Source organism: Falco naumanni, chromosome 1, assembly GCF_017639655.2.
Source record: "Falco naumanni isolate bFalNau1 chromosome 1, bFalNau1.pat, whole genome shotgun sequence".
Classification (NCBI taxonomy): domain Eukaryota; kingdom Metazoa; phylum Chordata; class Aves; order Falconiformes; family Falconidae; genus Falco; species Falco naumanni.
In genome coordinates this window covers 75,675,189-75,692,397 of record NC_054054.1, presented here as the reverse complement: position 1 = coordinate 75,692,397, position 17,209 = coordinate 75,675,189, and the positions used below count along the sequence as shown (strand labels likewise).

General features: G+C 44.9%; 1 protein-coding gene across 7 annotated transcripts in view; it reads left to right on the top strand.

The window, feature by feature from the left end:
* LOC121090846 (probable E3 ubiquitin-protein ligase HERC3) overlaps positions 1-17,209 on the top strand; it is a 55,455-nt gene that overhangs the window by 18,943 nt on the left and 19,303 nt on the right. For 5 of the 7 annotated variants that reach the window (XM_040599602.1, XM_040599611.1, XM_040599597.1 and 2 more), the window contains exons 3-12: positions 5,138-5,297; positions 6,741-6,817; positions 7,401-7,622; positions 9,985-10,076; positions 11,087-11,217; positions 11,804-11,964; positions 12,470-12,546; positions 13,316-13,440; positions 13,992-14,051; positions 16,436-16,547. In XM_040599602.1, the coding sequence (XP_040455536.1) occupies positions 5,138-5,297; positions 6,741-6,817; positions 7,401-7,622; positions 9,985-10,076; positions 11,087-11,217; positions 11,804-11,964; positions 12,470-12,546; positions 13,316-13,440; positions 13,992-14,051; positions 16,436-16,547 (1,217 nt within the window). Of the gene's footprint in view, positions 1-5,137; positions 5,298-6,740; positions 6,818-7,400; positions 7,623-9,191; positions 9,250-9,984; positions 10,077-11,086; positions 11,218-11,803; positions 11,965-12,469; positions 12,547-13,315; positions 13,441-13,991; positions 14,052-16,435; positions 16,548-17,209 lie in introns of those variants that run through there. The other 2 variants (XR_005828758.1, XM_040599619.1) reach the window with 2 other exon arrangements.

Here is a 17,209-nt window from a genome sequence, read left to right as displayed (position 1 = left end):
TTCCACAGCAAGTGGGAAGTATACTTATTGTGGCAAATACTGCTTTCCCAGGGAGGAAACTAGCTCAGTCATGCCTGCAGGTAGTAAAACAGTCTCCATTATGGATGCCCTAGCCTCCCATATCATCCATGTTTGTTGTTTTGTCAGGCTTGTTTTCTGCCCTGGAATACTTGGCAGTGTGCAGGGACCAGCTCTGGAAGAAGGGCATGTTCTCCCAAATCTGGGTTCTTTACCATGTGTGCAAGAGCTGACCCGCACACAAAGCAGAGATCCTTATTTATTGCATGTCTATGCAGAGATGGGTGCTGGGTTGGGAGAACCAGTTGGGAGTGCCAATTGTCATTGGTTTTTATGAACTTCGTCTCCATTTAAAAGTACAGTATTCTCTTTTCACTGTGTTTGATGGGTAGGGTGCTTTCTTTGCTCCAGGGTGGATTTTTTAATATACTAACTAGGGTAGCTCACACATAGACAAGTAATTTTCTGTTTAGTCTTATTAACCATCTGAATCTCCTTGAGTTTATCTTGTTATTTCTTAGCTTGATATATTTATGGTGTCTATTCCTTCTCCCAAGGCCATGTCTTAACTGTTTGTTGTAGTTTAACCCCAGCTGGCAACCAAGCACCATGCAGCTGCTCACTCACTCCCCCCTCCTCAAAGGGATGGGGAGGAGAATCGGAAAGGAATGTAGAACTCGGGAATTAAAATAAGAACAATTTAATAAGTAAAGCAAAAGCCACATATGGAAGCAAAGCAAAACAAGGAATTGATTCACTACTTCCCCTCGGCAGGCAGGTGTTCAGCCATCCCCAGGAAGGCAGGGCTCCATCATGCATAATGGTTACTCAGGAAGACAAACACTATAATGCCAGATGTCCCCCGCTTCCTCCTCCTTCCCCAACTTATATACTCAGCGTGACACCATACGGTATGGAATATCCCTGTGGCCAGTTCGGGCCAGCTGCCCTGGCTGTGTCCCCTCCCAGCTCCCCGTGCCCCTCCAGCCCTCTCACTGGCAGGGCCCAAGGAACTGAAAAGCCCTTGGCTGGGTCTGACCCTCACCCAGCAACAAGCAAACCCACCCGTGTGCTGTCAGCAGTGTTCTCACACCGAACCCAAACCACAGCACTGCACCAGCTACCGAGGAGAAAATTAACTCTGTCCCAGCCAAAACCAGGACAGTATCCACCCCTTATTCCATACCGTTGATGTCACGCCCCACTTTCCAATGCATCCTCATTAACCACCATCACCCTTCCCATGCTTTGATGTAATACACAGGTATCATTCCCCTGGTCTCTGGGCTGCCCCAGTATAAATGTCTGTAAAATGTCCATTGAGTTCACTTAGTCCATGAACATGACCTCTTATGGTGGTCACTCAGGAGAGAAGTTGTGTTGTATGGGGTTATCGGGCACCACAGCCAGCTCAGCTTGTGTCACTGCTGCGCTTGTACTGCTTCTTGTAAGGCTTGTTCCCCAGGGGTTCAGGTGGTTCCTGCTATAGTAATTTCTATACTGTGAAACTGAAATCATGGGTTACATCAATTTAAAGGTATACCCGTTACAGTCTCCACCCCTGGTCCCTTCAGACCAGCCTGCAGGGTTTAACATCGCAAACTACCTCCCACCCTTGCCCCTGCTTTGGAGCAGATACAACCCTGACAGACTGCAGTCTATGGATAAGTCCTAGCTAAGTGAAGCCTCAGCTATGAAGCACCGTCTCTGCAGAGATATACCTCCTGCAGCATCGCCTCATCCACAGCCATGGTTGTGTTGAGGTACACCCGTTCCACTGTGGCCTTATCTGTGGGCTGTGACCACACACCTGCTCCAGCATGGCCTTATCCCTGGCCACAATCCCTCCAGGGGTGTACCTGCTCTGTCGTGGGCTTGTCCATATCCACATGCTTTGAGGTGCCCCAGCATGACCTTGTGCACAGCCACAGATGCTTTGAGGTGTATCTTCTCCAGTGTGGGTTTGTCTTTGGGCCACAGTTCCTTCAGAGGCATACCTACTGCAGCTCGGGCATAACCATGGCCACAGACACTTTGAGCTGTACTTGCTGTGGCATGAACCTATTCACAGCCACAGATTCTTTGAGGTGTCCTGCTCCCGTATGGACTCATCCACAGGTCACAGTCCCTTTGACTCAAGTTCACACTGGAGTTCCAGCCTGTCCAGTGCAGCAGCACAGAAAGAGCAGCACTGCCCTGGCCATCTGCCAGCCCTGGTGCATCGCCGTCACTGTTATCAAAATGTTCCTGGGCACAGCACAGTAAGATAAGCAGTACAGCAAGCATCAAAAGCAAAAAGCAGCCACTAACAAGCACTAGACTCTAATATACGGTGGGGCAAGCAAGCCACAGGGCAAGCGCAGAAACCTCATGACTAATAGCTAAACAGCAATAACAGCTATACATTCAGACTAGCACATTCCAGTCACATCTATGGTTGTCTTGAACCCTTCGAGCCCAATGTTGGGCACCAGAAGGGACTGTTGTGGTTTAACTCTGGCTGGTAAAGTGCCATGCAGCTGCTTGCTCACTTGCCCCCTCACCCAGAGGGATGGGGAGGAGAATTGTAAAGGTATGTAAAACTCTAGGGTTGAGATAAGAACCATTTCATAAGTAAAGCAAAAGCCACACAAGCAAAGCAAAACAAGGAATTCATTCACTACTTCACCTTGGCCGGCAGGTGTTCAGCCATCCCCGGGAAGGCAGGGCTCCGTCTCGTGTAACGGTTACTCGGGAAGACAAACACCATAATGCTGGATGCCCCCCCCGCTTCCTCCTTCTTCCCCCAGCTTATATACTCAGTGTGACATCCTATGGTATGGAATATCCTTGTGGCCAGTTTGGGTCAGCTGCCCTGGCTGTGTCCCCTCCCAGCTCCCCGTGCCCCTCCAGCCCTCTCGCTGGCAGGGCCCAAGGAACTGAAAAGCCCTTGGCTGGGTCTGACCCTCACCCAGCAGCAACCAAACCCACCCGTGTGCTGCCAGCAGTGTTCTCACACCGAACCCAAACCACAGCACTGCACCAGCTACCGAGGAGAGAATTAACTCTGTCCCAGCTGAAACCAGAACATGATATATAAGCATTAATTAACATCCTCTGTTTTTCAAATTCTTTTGACCTCTTGTCTTTCATTATTGGTATTTCTTTAAAGTAAGTAGTCCTTGTATCAGGCAGGCTGGTAGGTTCGTGACCAGTTTTAAGAGCTCAGGTGCTCTAGATACTGGCCAGTCTCACTGCATCCTGGCCAGCAAGCTTATGGCAAAGTGATGGGTTCATAACTCAGAGGGATTTCCTGCAGAGATAAGGATGGTTTCGTCCCTCTCCTTTTGATGGTGGGATCCTCTCCAGTGGGAGCTTTGGTTTTGGACCCTCAGGTCCCAGTAAAGAAACGCCACCTAATTTTAGCCAAGCATGTGTCAGACGCTGCAGCAGGGTTTTTTTTTGTCTTGCTGGCTGGCTGAGAGCAAGAGAGGATAGCCACATGTGCTTCTGTGGTGTTTGTGATTGACCTTGACCAGCCTGTACAGCTGCTGGTTGTTTAGAGCTCACAGATAAAAATAGGCTACCTCAGTTATATATATGCAAATGAACATAAACCGGGCTGCCAGGCAGTGCTACAGTTGGATGCTTATGGGCCCAGGCGTGGAATCTGTATCTGTAAATTGAGTTACTGCTCTTAAAACCTGTCTGTGCCTTTGCCTGGGGTTGGTAGTGGGACTGGGTGAAAGTAGTCCTGCTGGGCAAAGGGCAGTAATTGATGGCAGGGCTAAAGGATGGCCGGACTGCATGTAGGCCCTGTCCTCAAGCCCTCCTAGATGCTTGTGTGCTTATTGCTGGTAAACTGCATCTAATTATTGCCACGAATTATTTTGAGTGAAAGGAAGCACATGTTCAGGTAGCACTTTCCTCTGTTAGAATGTATATTTAAATAACCGTCACCTTTCTCATCTGTAACATCCGTTAGGGATTCTTCTCATTTTCTGACTTCCCAGACTCAGAAGGCAAGCCTTCCTAGGGGTGTCTTCCTTTGAAATTATTTTAAGATATTTGGATTGGTCGGTACAGAAATTTTGGTGTTAAATACATTAATGACTTCTGGATGTCCTTGATGTGGGGTATCACTTTCATAGAATGGCGTGTAACTACTCCCTCTCATGTCACAGGCACATGGGACTTTTTAGAAGACTGATTGCTGCCTTGTAGCTTACATGGTGAAATCTTTCTTTATCTACCTGAAACACTTGTGTCTGGAGAAGAAAAAAAAAACCAGCTTTGCTTCTGTCTGGCTTGTGGGGAATTTTTCCACCAGATGTGTGGTATTTCTGATGTTTTATTGCAAAACAAGACTTTTATTTGCATCTGTTTGTAAAAACTCGGTGTAATGAATAAGATTTAGTTGTTGATGTTGTAAGAGTAGTTGTCAAAAACCTACTTCAGTTGCCTAACGTAATGTAACGATGAAAAGTCAATTGTAGGGGATCTTCCAGAGGACTGTGATTTCCGCCTCCATAAGGCCACCTTGCTTTGCTTCTATTTTATGAGACTCATTTAAGAGCGTCTGACAGTGGTAATAATAGGTTGATAGGTTCCAATTTGTTCCAAGCTTAGCACAGAGGATGTTGTAATGCACATGCTTTCATGCATCAAGCAACAAAGCAAGGGGTGGGTGCGTTGGTTAGCTTTGTGGATGACTCGTCCTCATTCAGCGTGAGAGCCGTGGAAGGTCGACTATGTTTTACAGGGTCTGCCAACTTCTGGGTACTGGCTGAGCCCCACGTCAAAACTGAGTGAGAAAACCTGAGATCTGGGAAGTGTGGTTGTTCTTAAATAACCTGACAGGTTTCCCTGTATCTGTGAGGCTGGCTGGGTGTAGACTGTCATTGTGCTTGGGGACATGTGCGTGCCTTTCTCCTGTGATTTGCAGACCAGGCTTTCAGATGAGCTCAGCAGCTACATGTTTTCAGTAAAACCTGGTGCTTTCCTGTTATAGGAAGCGTTTTAAAACTAAATTGGGGATCAGTGCACCCGTCTGAATGGCTTTGCATACAGATTTGTCCAGACCTGATGTCTGCGTGTCACTGAGATGAATCCCGTGACTGGAGAGGTTTTCTGTTTTCAGAGCAAATTGGAGCCCTGGCTGGGCAGCACATCGTGCATGTGGCCTGCGGAGAGTCTCACAGTGTGGCACTCAGTGACCAGGGCCAGCTCTTCTCCTGGGGTGCCGGCAGTGATGGACAGTTGGGCCTCACCACTATAGAAGACGCAGTGACGGTACCAAGGTAAACTTTTAACAGGTTCAGGTTTCCTTCAGGTAGCTGCTTGGAGGGGATGCATCAAGGGTTGTTACCTTCCAGCCTGGAGTTGGTGGGAGTGTTGCTTTCTCTGGGGGGCAGTAATCGGGCACTTATCACATAGGGGGGTAAGGGTGATTCCTCCTCCTTTTCTGTGCTGTACTGGTGCTCCTGAGCCTCCCCGGGACTCGGACAAGTCCTTGGGAGGCTTGGGCAGGACAGGCTGCCTGCTGATGGGTGTGTGGCTCACAGAAAAGAAAATCCTCAATGAGAAGTGCAACCGCAACTGTGTCTTATACAGAGCAAGGAGGTGCACAAGGGACAGCCCAAAAATAGAAAAGCAGTGTGATACCTATCTCTGTTCCAGTCCTTAGGAAGTCCTCTGAGGTAGGAGATACATTTCAAGAGCAGGGGAAAAAAATACATGGCTGTGTGAACTGGCACTTCAGCTCTGACACTCTCCTGCAGTGTTGCCTGTTAGCATCAAAGCTACTAAACCAGCCTGCTGCAATTCGGAATAGCAAATGTTGCTCAGAAACTTTAGGGTAGTGCTCAGTTTTCTTGTTTTACTTGTTTAATGCATTTTACCTGTGCCAGAGCACTAATAGGGTTAAGTGCAAGGACACGTAGATGGTGGTAGTGGCAGAGGCCGGTGGCAGACGCCAAGACTTCTCTACCCAGAGCAGTTCACAATGATAGGTTTTAGCTTATCACCATAATAAAGATAACTGGTCCCTTTGAACTTCATGGTGTTGTATCATGCTACATTAATAATAGATGTAGTCTGTCGCTTATTCAGTCTGCACAGTTCCAGTGTAGAGAGAAGTTTGGGACGTCTGTCTACGATGGCTGTCATTGTTGAAACAATATTTAAAGGAAGAGTTTCAGTCAGAAAAGATTAATGTTTGAGCTGAAGGGCTCAAACTGTGGAAAGACAGTCCTTAACTTGGAGGTGGCTCTGATGTAACGGAGAAAGACAGGCTCACATGTCAATGTGATAGTGCTATTTTAAAAATAATGGCTTTATGAAATAACTCGAAACTTTGACATGCTATTTTACCTGTACAAGGCACTGAAGAGGTTTTGATGCTGTAACTCATACGAACTGCTGGGCCTCTGACAGCATGAAAAATGTCAATGCCTGAAAAAGAATAGAGGGAGAGACACCAGGAACCAGCTATTTCCACCATTTCCAGATGGCTGGATTCAGTGTTATAGCGGGAAATGCAGTTGGGGTTAGTAGTCAAGTGTCTGGAGGTCTCCACAGATTTGCGTCTGTTATGTATGGATTTGTATCACCTTCAAGACCCTGTTCCTCAGCCTCAAAACAGTAGGTTATGTGTAGAACAAATACCTGAATGGAAATCGTAACTTTGACCTAAGGTGATACTGTATTTGTGGACACGTTTTCTAAAATAGTGTTGTCTTTAGGCTGATAAAGAAATTGAACCAACAGACGATACTGCAGGTTTCCTGTGGAAATTGGCATTGCCTGGCTCTGGCAGCAGGTACCGTAACATTCACTATTTATTACCAAGATTTGTGCTGTTATTTTGCACAGTGTCCAAGATAGCTTATTTCTGCATAATAAACCAAGGACGTCCCTGTCCCAGCTGCTTTCAGGCCAAATGGGAGGCTATAAAATGGATCAGGTACCATGAATACTAAAGAGCTTTGCCAGTACTGTCAAGAAAGAAAATGTTACACACAGGCCACCCACTGTCTCACTGGTGAATGATAGCAGGAACACTTAAAGACTTTCCATCTTCATGTAGAGAAATGTGTGTAATTTCTTCATGTTGAAATTATCCTTGGTATTGCTCTTACGTGTGCAACATGTGGACTGTTCTTCATTACACTGTTAACAGCAGTCCGATGCTGTATTTTGCACTTAGTTACATGTCTGCTTATTTTTCTGGTGGCTTCAGACTGTGCTTTCATTTTAGCAAGGAATGTCTTGATTTTTTTTTTTTCCCCCTCCATCATGAGGCTTGGGTGGGAGCAAAGCCCCCAGCACTGGTTCTTGTTCACTTCGACAAACTTGCTTTTCTGTTGACCGGCTTTTACTCTGTTCTCTTTCTTGCCTTGCAGATGGCCAGTTCTTCACATGGGGGCAGAACAGCTATGGTCAGCTGGGCTTGGGCAAAGAATGTCCCTCCCAAGCCAGTCCACAACGTGTCAAGTCTCTTGATGGGATCCCTTTGGCTCAGGTTGCTGCAGGTGGAGCCCACAGTTTTGCCCTCTCTCTCTCAGGAGCTGTGTTTGGCTGGGGGAAGAACAGCTCAGGACAGCTGGGACTAAGTGATGAACGAGGTATTAAAATTATGCTCCTGGGTGAAAGAAGGATGGACTTCTCTTTTTGCATTGATGGTATATTTTCACTGACCAGATGTGTAACCCTCAGAAACTCCTCTTGGAAGGAGAGGGCAGAGGAACAGTCTCTGATGGGCTCTACAGGCTCTTCGTACTTAGTAGGAACAGAAACAACTTTTCCCCTTGGATGTTAGTGGAAGTGAGGAAGGTCAGAAAGAAAGATGTTTCAAATGTGAGTGTTAACATGCAGGCATCAAAGGAAGTGCATGTATTTCTGTCTCTTCTTAAAAATCCTTTTCCTTACTTTGTTTGAAGTTGGTGCAGAGCAAAGGCTCTCACTGCGGAACATCAGGCTGAACCCATCCCCTTGCTTGCCAACATTTTTGACTGGTGAGCATCTATATGCTACAAAATGATGGCAACACAGAGTATCTCAGTATTGTAAAATGTTGTCTAGTTTATTTGTTACACAATTTTCTAGACATACAGGGCCAATGGTAGTTTTTTTCAGGTGGCCATGTTCAGTGAAGCCTAGCCATCAACAGACTTAAAATACTACTTATAAATGAGACTGAAGAGTGGTTGTGACATTACCGCTAGTGTGGAAAGCCCAGGTCTCCTCTGCTTGTTGTTAACACATTCTTAACTTTTTGCAAAGGCGAGTGAGTGAAAGATTTTCTCTGGAGCTCCAAATCAACATCTTTATTGTTTTCTGCATGATGGCTGAGTAGCTTTAATTATTTAGGCAAGTTACTGAGTGTGGATGTGATACCTAGCATACGTGGATAATTTATTTTGCTTGGGTGAGCATGAGATGTATGTATTTGTAAATGTTATGTTGCATAATGTAGCATATAAACACTGTACATTGCAAGAGAAAAGTGTTACCTCACATTTTGTGTCCCTATAATGGAATAATGCATTTTGACAACCCACCCTACCACCTGAAACTTACTTAAAGCAATTACTCAAAACCAGCCTGTAGTTTAGCAGAGAAGGCTCATATGTTGTATGCGCTGTTTCATCTTGCTTTACACTTTTAGAAACGGGAAACACAATTGTAAGACTTGTGACACGTTTTGTGTTCTCTCAAAAATGCTTCAGATCTATTCTCTTGTATCGTACGTAAGCTAGAGCTGATCTGCTATAAGAGCAGCGATGGTCTTTCTACGCAGACTGGCAGATAAATGCTTCTAATTTCAACAAAGCTGCAGTTTATATGTGAGAGGCTTGCTTTGACTTGGTGCTAATCTTAAATGAACATAGAAAGGGCATCTGCTTGTGGGGCTGTGTTGGCCAGGGTTCATAATCTGCTTACATGGCACTGTAGTAAATACGTGATATTTATGGTAAGTGAATCATGGTAAGGCAGCGTGAATTGTACTTAGTGAACAGCAAAGTCTACAAACACGAGTATTCTGCAGCACTGTTACTTAAACAATTATGCTGTAGAGATAAGTGCCATTCCTGTCAAAATAAAGATCAAAGTGCTAAGACACAAATCAAATGAAAAATTTGCTCTCGTTTCTAAATCCCTGAAATTGTGACCATTTTCCTTTCACTACCCAGAAAAAAGCACCTGTCAAATCCTTGGGTGAGAGTCTTAAAAACTGGACAACTGCTCTAGGTAGGAACCCGATTTTTTGTTGGTATGAAGTAAGCAGCTGCTCCCCTTAATGTCCAACTGTTTTGAGGTACCTGCTGCTCCTTGAAATGTTTAGCTTTTATTTTTACATAAGTAAAACATGTAACCTTGCTTAGTGTAGTCATCCTCAGGAGACCCACTTTTAATGATTAGAATGTCAGAGTGAAGGAGAAAAGCATCATTTAACGGTTGACAGTGATTAGCCTTTGCAAGTAGGAGGATCTTCTTAAAGGATGACAACAGAAGGGAGGCAGGCATTTAAATACACCTTGGGACTCAGCTTGTTCTGTGTGTGGTGCTAGTGTCTCCCATGTGTCAGGATTGTTCTGTACGGGAAAGGTCTAAGCAAGGGTTTGGAACAAACATTTGCAGTCATCAGTGAGGAGACTGGAACAGAGCATGAGGCCGAAGGCAGGCATAGCTAGGCCGCACTCATCACACCTCCCAAAAACTGCAAGTGCATCTTGAGTTTGTACAAGGTTCTCAATATGAGCATTCTTGCTCTGGGCAATTGTCTTTGAGCCAGGACAAATCTTTTAAGAATTGGAGGGGGAAAAGCAGCAGTGAAGCACTCAAGTATGTGGGTTTTTCCCCCCCACTTTTTTTTTTTTTTTCATTGCACATGTAGACCACATCTGAAAATCAGATTGCCAGTGGCTTTCTCAGACACTTATGTTTGTGTTTATGAAACAGCTCCTTTATTTGTCTTCAATGCAGACCGAGAATCCCCTTGCCATGTGAAGCTGTTGCGGTCTCAGAAGGTTGTTTACATCAGCTGTGGAGAGGAACACACAGCAGTTCTGACAAAGGTAAAGATGCTTACCTGGGAACACTGCCTGCTGTTGATGGTTTCACGTTAGTTTCCTGGGTAATAGTGAAAAGAACAGGTTGACTTACTGTATCCCATCCAACCCCAGTGCAGGAAACTAAATGGAAAGTGTAGTCTTACTATAACTGTCATTGCCAACATGATTCATTGCTGTTTTTGAAGATGAAGATGTTGATAATCCATGACAATGAATAGTAAAACTCAAGTGAATCGCTCGAAGAGATTAGATTTGAGCAAGAAAAAAATAATTAGCAAATACACATCCAAGGGGTTGAATATAGTGTTTTGTTGGAAGATAAACAGAGTGATATTGTGCATCAGAATGAAATGCAAGTCAAAACAAATGAGTGTTTAAATGAAACATTAGTAGTCACAGCACTTACAAGAGGTTTTCAGTTCTGAGCCTGCTGTTTCCCAGTGGTGTATAGTTTAGTGGACAGAGGACAGGGCTGGGATTTGGAAGGTCACTGCTCAGTTTTGTCTTGCCTCTGCCACTTCCTAGGTGTTGCTTCCTTTTTTGGTGCCTCAGTGTTTTCCACTGTAAAATGAATTAAACAGCTGGGTTTGGGATTCGTGTGGGGAAGAACACCACTGTAGATTAGTTCTGTAGAAGCTCTGGTTCAGAGAAAAAGCTCACAGTCTTTTTGATCAGCAGCTGACAAAGATGGATGTAAAGTGCTGTGGAAATGGGTGCTACTCAGCTGTGTTTAAACCTGCTGGGGTTTCAGACTCATCTGGTGGTGGTCGTGGTGGCGGTGGGAAGCTTGTCTAATGTAGACATACCTGAAGATAATTCTGTTACTCTCTGACGGGTGACAAGGTAGTTTATTTGGAAGCTGCATTAGCAGAGCCCAAGTTTCTTTTCTGAATCCTTTGGAAATCCTCAGCAATCTCTGCCTAAGCTTGGGCTCCTACTGAAACTGGAGTCGGAGATGCACTGCTGGGTTATGGGTCCCTAAATGGAGAATATGCTGTTTGATTTGCTAACAGAGTGGAGGGGTGTTCACGTTCGGTGCAGGTTCCTGTGGGCAACTGGGACATGACTCCATGAATGATGAAGTGAACCCCCGAAGAGTTCTTGAGCTAATGGGCAGTGAAGTATCCCAAATCGCTTGTGGCAGGTGAGTCCTGTATGCAGACAGAAATTTTCTTTGGTGGTGGTTAATGCTAACACTGAGTCTTGTAAATAGTCTCGCTTCTGTATCCTATGTGTCAAAACTAACTTACATTTTACTTCTCATGAGAATTTTAAGACCCTCTAAAGGAGGCTTTTCTTAATTGGGGTTGTTCCCTGTGCTGTTACCTGGTAACAGATACCTTTACATCTTAATTCAGCAAGATTCAATAAGAGCAGCAGCCCCTTTGGTTACAAGTTTGCAGCCTTTTTCATAAAAAGGGTTAGGAACACTGGTGCTGTGTTGTTGCCTTTTGATATATACAGGCTTAGCAAATGACTAAGCTAATTCTGTGAGCCTGATACCAGCTGTATGCTGGCTTTAGCTGCCCTTTGTCACTTCCCTAAAGAGCTCCATCCCATAAACTGGTGCCATCAGGTGGCAAAACCTGAGCATTGGTGCTGGTGTAAAGACTGCTTTGCACCAGCTTCTGGCCTAGGGGAACAGAGAATAAGTTTTAGGCTGTTTGTGGTTTGTTTGTTTTCTTTTAATGTTAAACAAGGCCCAAACTTTGTACCCATCTCTGTTCCAGACATCACACTTTAGCCTTTGTGCCTTCCTCAGGAATGATCTATGCATTTGGCTGTGGAACAAGAGGCCAGCTGGGAACAGGGCACACTTGCAATGTTAAGTGTCCCTCTCCTGTCAAGGGTCACTGGGCAGCCCACAATGGGCAACTCTCAGGGAAACCTGGTACGTACTGTGCACCGCTTGGAGTCGCAGATGGACATAAATGATTTCAGTTCACTCATCGCTGTCTAAAGGCGTCTTGACATTGTTCTGTGAAAGTTCTTGAATTGGCAAAAGAAACCCATCCTGTCCCAAGTGCACTATGGTGATTACTGGGTGACCTCTGTTAATGCGTACCCTCTCCCTTTCTCTTTCCATGGTAGAGATAACATCTGGCGATCTTGAGCCTTCTGAAATGGTACTAATACTGATTTCAGAAGGATTTGGTTTCTCTTTAAAACCCTCATTGCAGTTTAAAAATTGCAACTTTCCCTCCTGCCAGGCCCTCTGTATCTCTCAAGAAAGGTCGACAGTGCTTGAGTTCCGGCTGATTTCAGCCTGGTCTTCAAGAGACCCAGGTGCCTCCTTGTAGTGTAAAGCCTGAGAGGCTGGCAGTGCAAACGTGGGGAAAAGGCCCAGCAGGAACTTGCATCCATCAGCCTCTAACACAACTGTGTCTCTTCAACAGATGCCTGTAAATACCACATTGTTAAACATATCTTCTCTGGAGGAGACCAAACATTTGTGCTTTGCTCGGAATACGAGGTAAATCAAATCAAGTATCTTCTCAAGTCTGCTCCCTTTTCCCAGCCTTCACAATGCATCTCGTTTTGGCAGTGTCTCTGGCAAATGAGGCGTCGCTTTGGAGTCCATTCCGCCTTACGACCCTTACCAATGATGGCAGTTACAGGGACCGAAAACTGTTTTAGCTGTGGCTGAAAGTTGCCTTCCTTTAGCGGCACGTTGGAGCCATTGGGAAGGCACCGATTTCAGTTTGATCAGCAGGGAGGGGAGTCCAGTCGCCTTTGCAGATTGGAAGTGAGGGGCTGCTCTCCTCCTGAGACAGTGGGGTCCCCGCGATTAGAGTGTAGGGCCGTGAACGAAAGACACTGGGGTTTTGTCAAGTTGCGCTGGACGGAGGGCTGAATGCTGAATTGGGTTTTCTGCTTCTAACTTCTTTAAAGAAGTTTTTGACATACTTTTTTGAGGCATGGAAATAAGTCTAGAATAAACGTACTATGCCTGTAGTTATATGTGGTGGTATTTAAGAGGGCTTTGATGCATTTAAGGGAATGATATTTTTGTTTTTCCTGTTCCTCTTTTTAAAATGTATTTGATGGTGATCTTGGGTTTCTTTCCATACCTTTCTATGCCTTTCGTTTTGCACTCCTCAGTAATGCCACAACGGCCTAACCAAACCTGTTCAGAGACCACACTAAGGAAGCTCTCAGTTATAAATAGAAAACGGAGACTATGGATAAGAAGGAATTGTTTTACAAGCCTTGTTTTTGCTGAAATCTGTATCTTCTCACAGAATTCCTTGCCTGCTGATGATTTCCGGACCATAAATGAAACACGTTACACCTGTTTAATAAATGATGAAACTATAGATGTCTGGAGGCAAAAGCTTTTAGAAAAGAACAGTTCTAATTCTGTCAAGTAGGTATTGTGGCACTGGATAAGCCTTTTGTTGAAAGTTTTACTTAAATAATTTTGTTGGCTTCCGTGCCATGCTTTCACTTGAAATGTAGCAGCCTTTTCAAGTGTCGTTCTTGGTCATTTTGAAGGGGAGGACGATTGCCAGTCACAAGGCTGCCAAGTTAGAGCTTTTGAGCAAAACCGGAGGAATTTGAGGCTGCCTCAGAACATTGCAAATGGTGGGTGGGGAAATGGATTTTAAAGTTATCCTTCATCCTGTGCTTAGAGTTCATGAAAAGCAGCAAGAACTTGTGAACAGACTTATTAAATTCCTTCCCCTGTGTGCCTGCCATGAGAAGGGCAGAGTAGGTGGAAAGGAGGCAGTGCTAACATCCCCCCTTTCAAGAGGGATGTTACCTGATCCTGAATAAACTGCTTAACCCCTGTGGCTCTGAAGGGCCGATCCCGACCTTGTTTCCCATAGAAGGAAGGGAAGAGAGCTGAAGAGGTTTGCTGGGACATCTGTTCATCACCTCTATCTCTCTTTTCTTTTGTCTTCCTGCTGAAAACAGTAATGTTGTTCAGATACTGTCCTCAGCTGCCTGCTGGAATGGAAGCTTCTTGGAGAAGAAGTAAGTGGCAAACTTACAGAAGTGTGGCTTTCCCTTGAGGCAGGCTGGAATACCTTTACTTCACTCGCTGCTACTGTGGGATTTCATTTTTCTGATCAGACAGGAGACAGGAGCAGAGAGCATCCACTAAAGTAGTGGGTGATCAGAGCTGGGTAAGGAAGGCAGAAGGTCTAAAAGTGCATGGTGAGTGTACTGTAAGTGGCACCAGATTCCTTGGAGCTGTCACAATGTTTTCCTTATGAAATGAATATCAACATCTTTAAAATGAGGGAGAGGGGTAGGAATGTGACATTAAGGGAAATGAGTGACGCCAGGCATCTGAATAGTAGTGTCTTACCTAGCTGATCTGGCTGGTGCATGTGCAGGTACACTTCAACACAGGCTGCTCTTAAAAAGTACATCTGGGGCAGCATGGAAGCACTCTCCTTTTAGGTGACATCAGTTGTGGAAAGGTTTGTGCTCCTGCTTACAAAAGCAGGAATCTCAAGTGGGTGTAACCAACAACAGGTGGTGACAAGGATGTAATATGCATAGCTGAGTCAAGGGCTGTGGGTGGGGAAGGGTTGTGTTGGCCGTGTCTGTAAATGTTGGAGGTAACAGCATAAGATGTGGAGGAGAAATCTATGGCGATCTGATGAGTAAATGACCTGTAACTAGGTGAAGAAAAGCTTAGTTACTCTGAGTAATCCTTGAGTAATATTTTCCAAGAGCAACTTGAAAAAGAGAACAGCTTGCTCATTCTTGCGTTTTTCTGCTTGTCCAATGGTTTCTTTAGTGTTGTGACAAGGCAGTGTGTTACTCCATCAGGAGAGTTGTGTCATGTTGGTTTATCATGTTGAGGTATCCACGTTGTAGAGTCACTGTACATAGTCCCACATCTCCTTTGAATGTGGAAGTGGAGTTTGACTTCATCACCCCCGTGCAGTTCTCCTTCCACTTTAGTGATGCCCTGGCTAGTGCAGGACTTTTACAGAAAATCTTTGACAAACTGAATGATAGAATTTGAAGCCACCATACACTGAGGTGAGGCTGTATTTAACAACGTACTGCTGTGTGTGAAGTCTCATGTCATTGCCCTAGTATATCCCTCCAGTATCCTAATGCCATATAGGCCTGTTTGCAGTATGGCATTGTGGTACCCAGGGTTAGATGGAAAAGTGGCTTTTCCAGGGCTGTGTGACTGGGCACGCTCCAGTATGGCTTCTGCACGTCACAGCCTGAAGTGCTTTGTACCACAGTGAGACTCGGAGGCGCGATTTCCAGCCTGGTGCCATTCTGCTGCAGCAGGCTGTCCTTAAGTTCTCGTGTCGTTATAGTCACACCAGCCAACCGACAAATGCATCCCATCTTTAATAGCTACCTTTTCCTTAGATTTCCTTAGATTAAGACCGTGTCTTAATCCAGCATGGTCTCAGATGAGTAGTGACCGACTTGGGAAATCCTTGAGGTCAATGGAATTTTAGCAATGACTTTTTTTTCCTAGTGACTGAAAAGTTTTGGCTGTAGCTTTCCTGCAGACAATGGTGCTGAGAGCCTCTGCTGCAGATGCTGATCCTGCTTTAGATGCTGAGCAAGCTGTCTTACCTGCTGGACTGCACATTCAGTGTTGCTAGATCTGGCTGTTAGACTGTTGTCCTCCGCAGGCTTGCCTTCATTATCCGTCTTACGCCCGTAGCCTGAGTAGATTGCAGCCTTTCAAGCGCAGCAGAAAGTGTGATAATACAACCATCAATCAGAAAAAGGAGGGGTGACAAAGGAAAATAATTAGGCTGTAGCTTCAGTTGTGCTTTCTCGTAGCACATCTTTGCTACAACTAAAGACCATGTGGAGACCGTTGTCAGCTGTACTGTGTTTTGATTGTGACCATTGTTTAGTTTTAGAAAAATTGAGAGTGGAATTACCAAAAAGCTGCTCTGAACGATCTTCCCGTTTTCTTGTGAAAACCCTCATCTGCTGTCCCCTTGCAGAGCAGTCAGGTGTCATCTTACGTATCAGCCTTCCCTTTCTTACTGGGTGTGATTAAACAGATCTTGTTGTAAAAGTAGCGTATGGAAGACAACATAGAAGATCCTGACGTAGATGATACATATTTTACAGATTTTTAAGCAACCTGGCCTGTCTAGGCAGGCTCTTAGGTCAGTGAAGGAGGCTTGGGGGAGTCAGAGGCTTTGATAAAGTGTTTCTCTGCAAGACCCAGGGGGGTTCAGAAGGGAGAGTTGTCCATCTTGTCTTTAGCAAGAAGATTCCAACTTCTGCTTTATTTCTAGTCTGATAAATTCCCTAGAGGTCATTCCTCCATCGCTTGCTCTCAGGACATGCCAATACATGGGTAATGGTGTCTCTTTCTTAAACTTATGCCTGTCTGTCTGGGATTTTTTTTTAAGAATTGATGAACATTTTAAAACCAGTCCGAAGATCCCAGGGATTGATCTGAACTCCACCAGAGTGCTGTTTGAGAAGCTGATGAACTCCCAGCACTCCATTCTACTAGACCAGGTATTGCACTTCTGGGGTCTTGTGTGTTTGGAGGGGACATAAAGGCTTTGTCCTTCTGTAACATGCAAGTAACAGCAGATTTTTTGGGGGAAGGGTTGTACTGCATATCTGCAGGCCAGATCCTTCATGGTATCAATGGATGCTTCTCCATTGACCTGGGCAGATTTTCACTTTCCCAGAATGTGTCTGTAAGACTTGATTTTAAAAACAAGGTTTATCTCATGGCATTTAATATGTGAAATGGCTGCTGAAATGAATCCTGTGTATGTTATACTTGTAAATAATGACTATGTACTCATTTGTTGCCTGTCAGGAGTAGAGTACTTTATGGTTATAAAACTTATTCTAAGGACTTTTTTTTCCCCAAGTGCAGAGCTGTGGGATAAAATCATTTATGTTCCCCATGCCATTTTTTAGCTATATTTTTACCGCTTTTTTACTCTGGGTTTGACTTTTATAGCAGGGGTGTGACCTTAACAAGAGGGGTTAACTAAACTCTAGCCAGCCCTGGAAAAACCTATCCAAACATTCATGCATTTTGGAAAAATTGGAGTTTAGCCCTGTCCTATGGAGTCTTTTTAAGAGGTTGTCAGCAAAAGCTGTCAAGTCCACCCATTCTGAACATGCTCCAGTTCATCAGTTCTTACGCATCTGCATTGTTA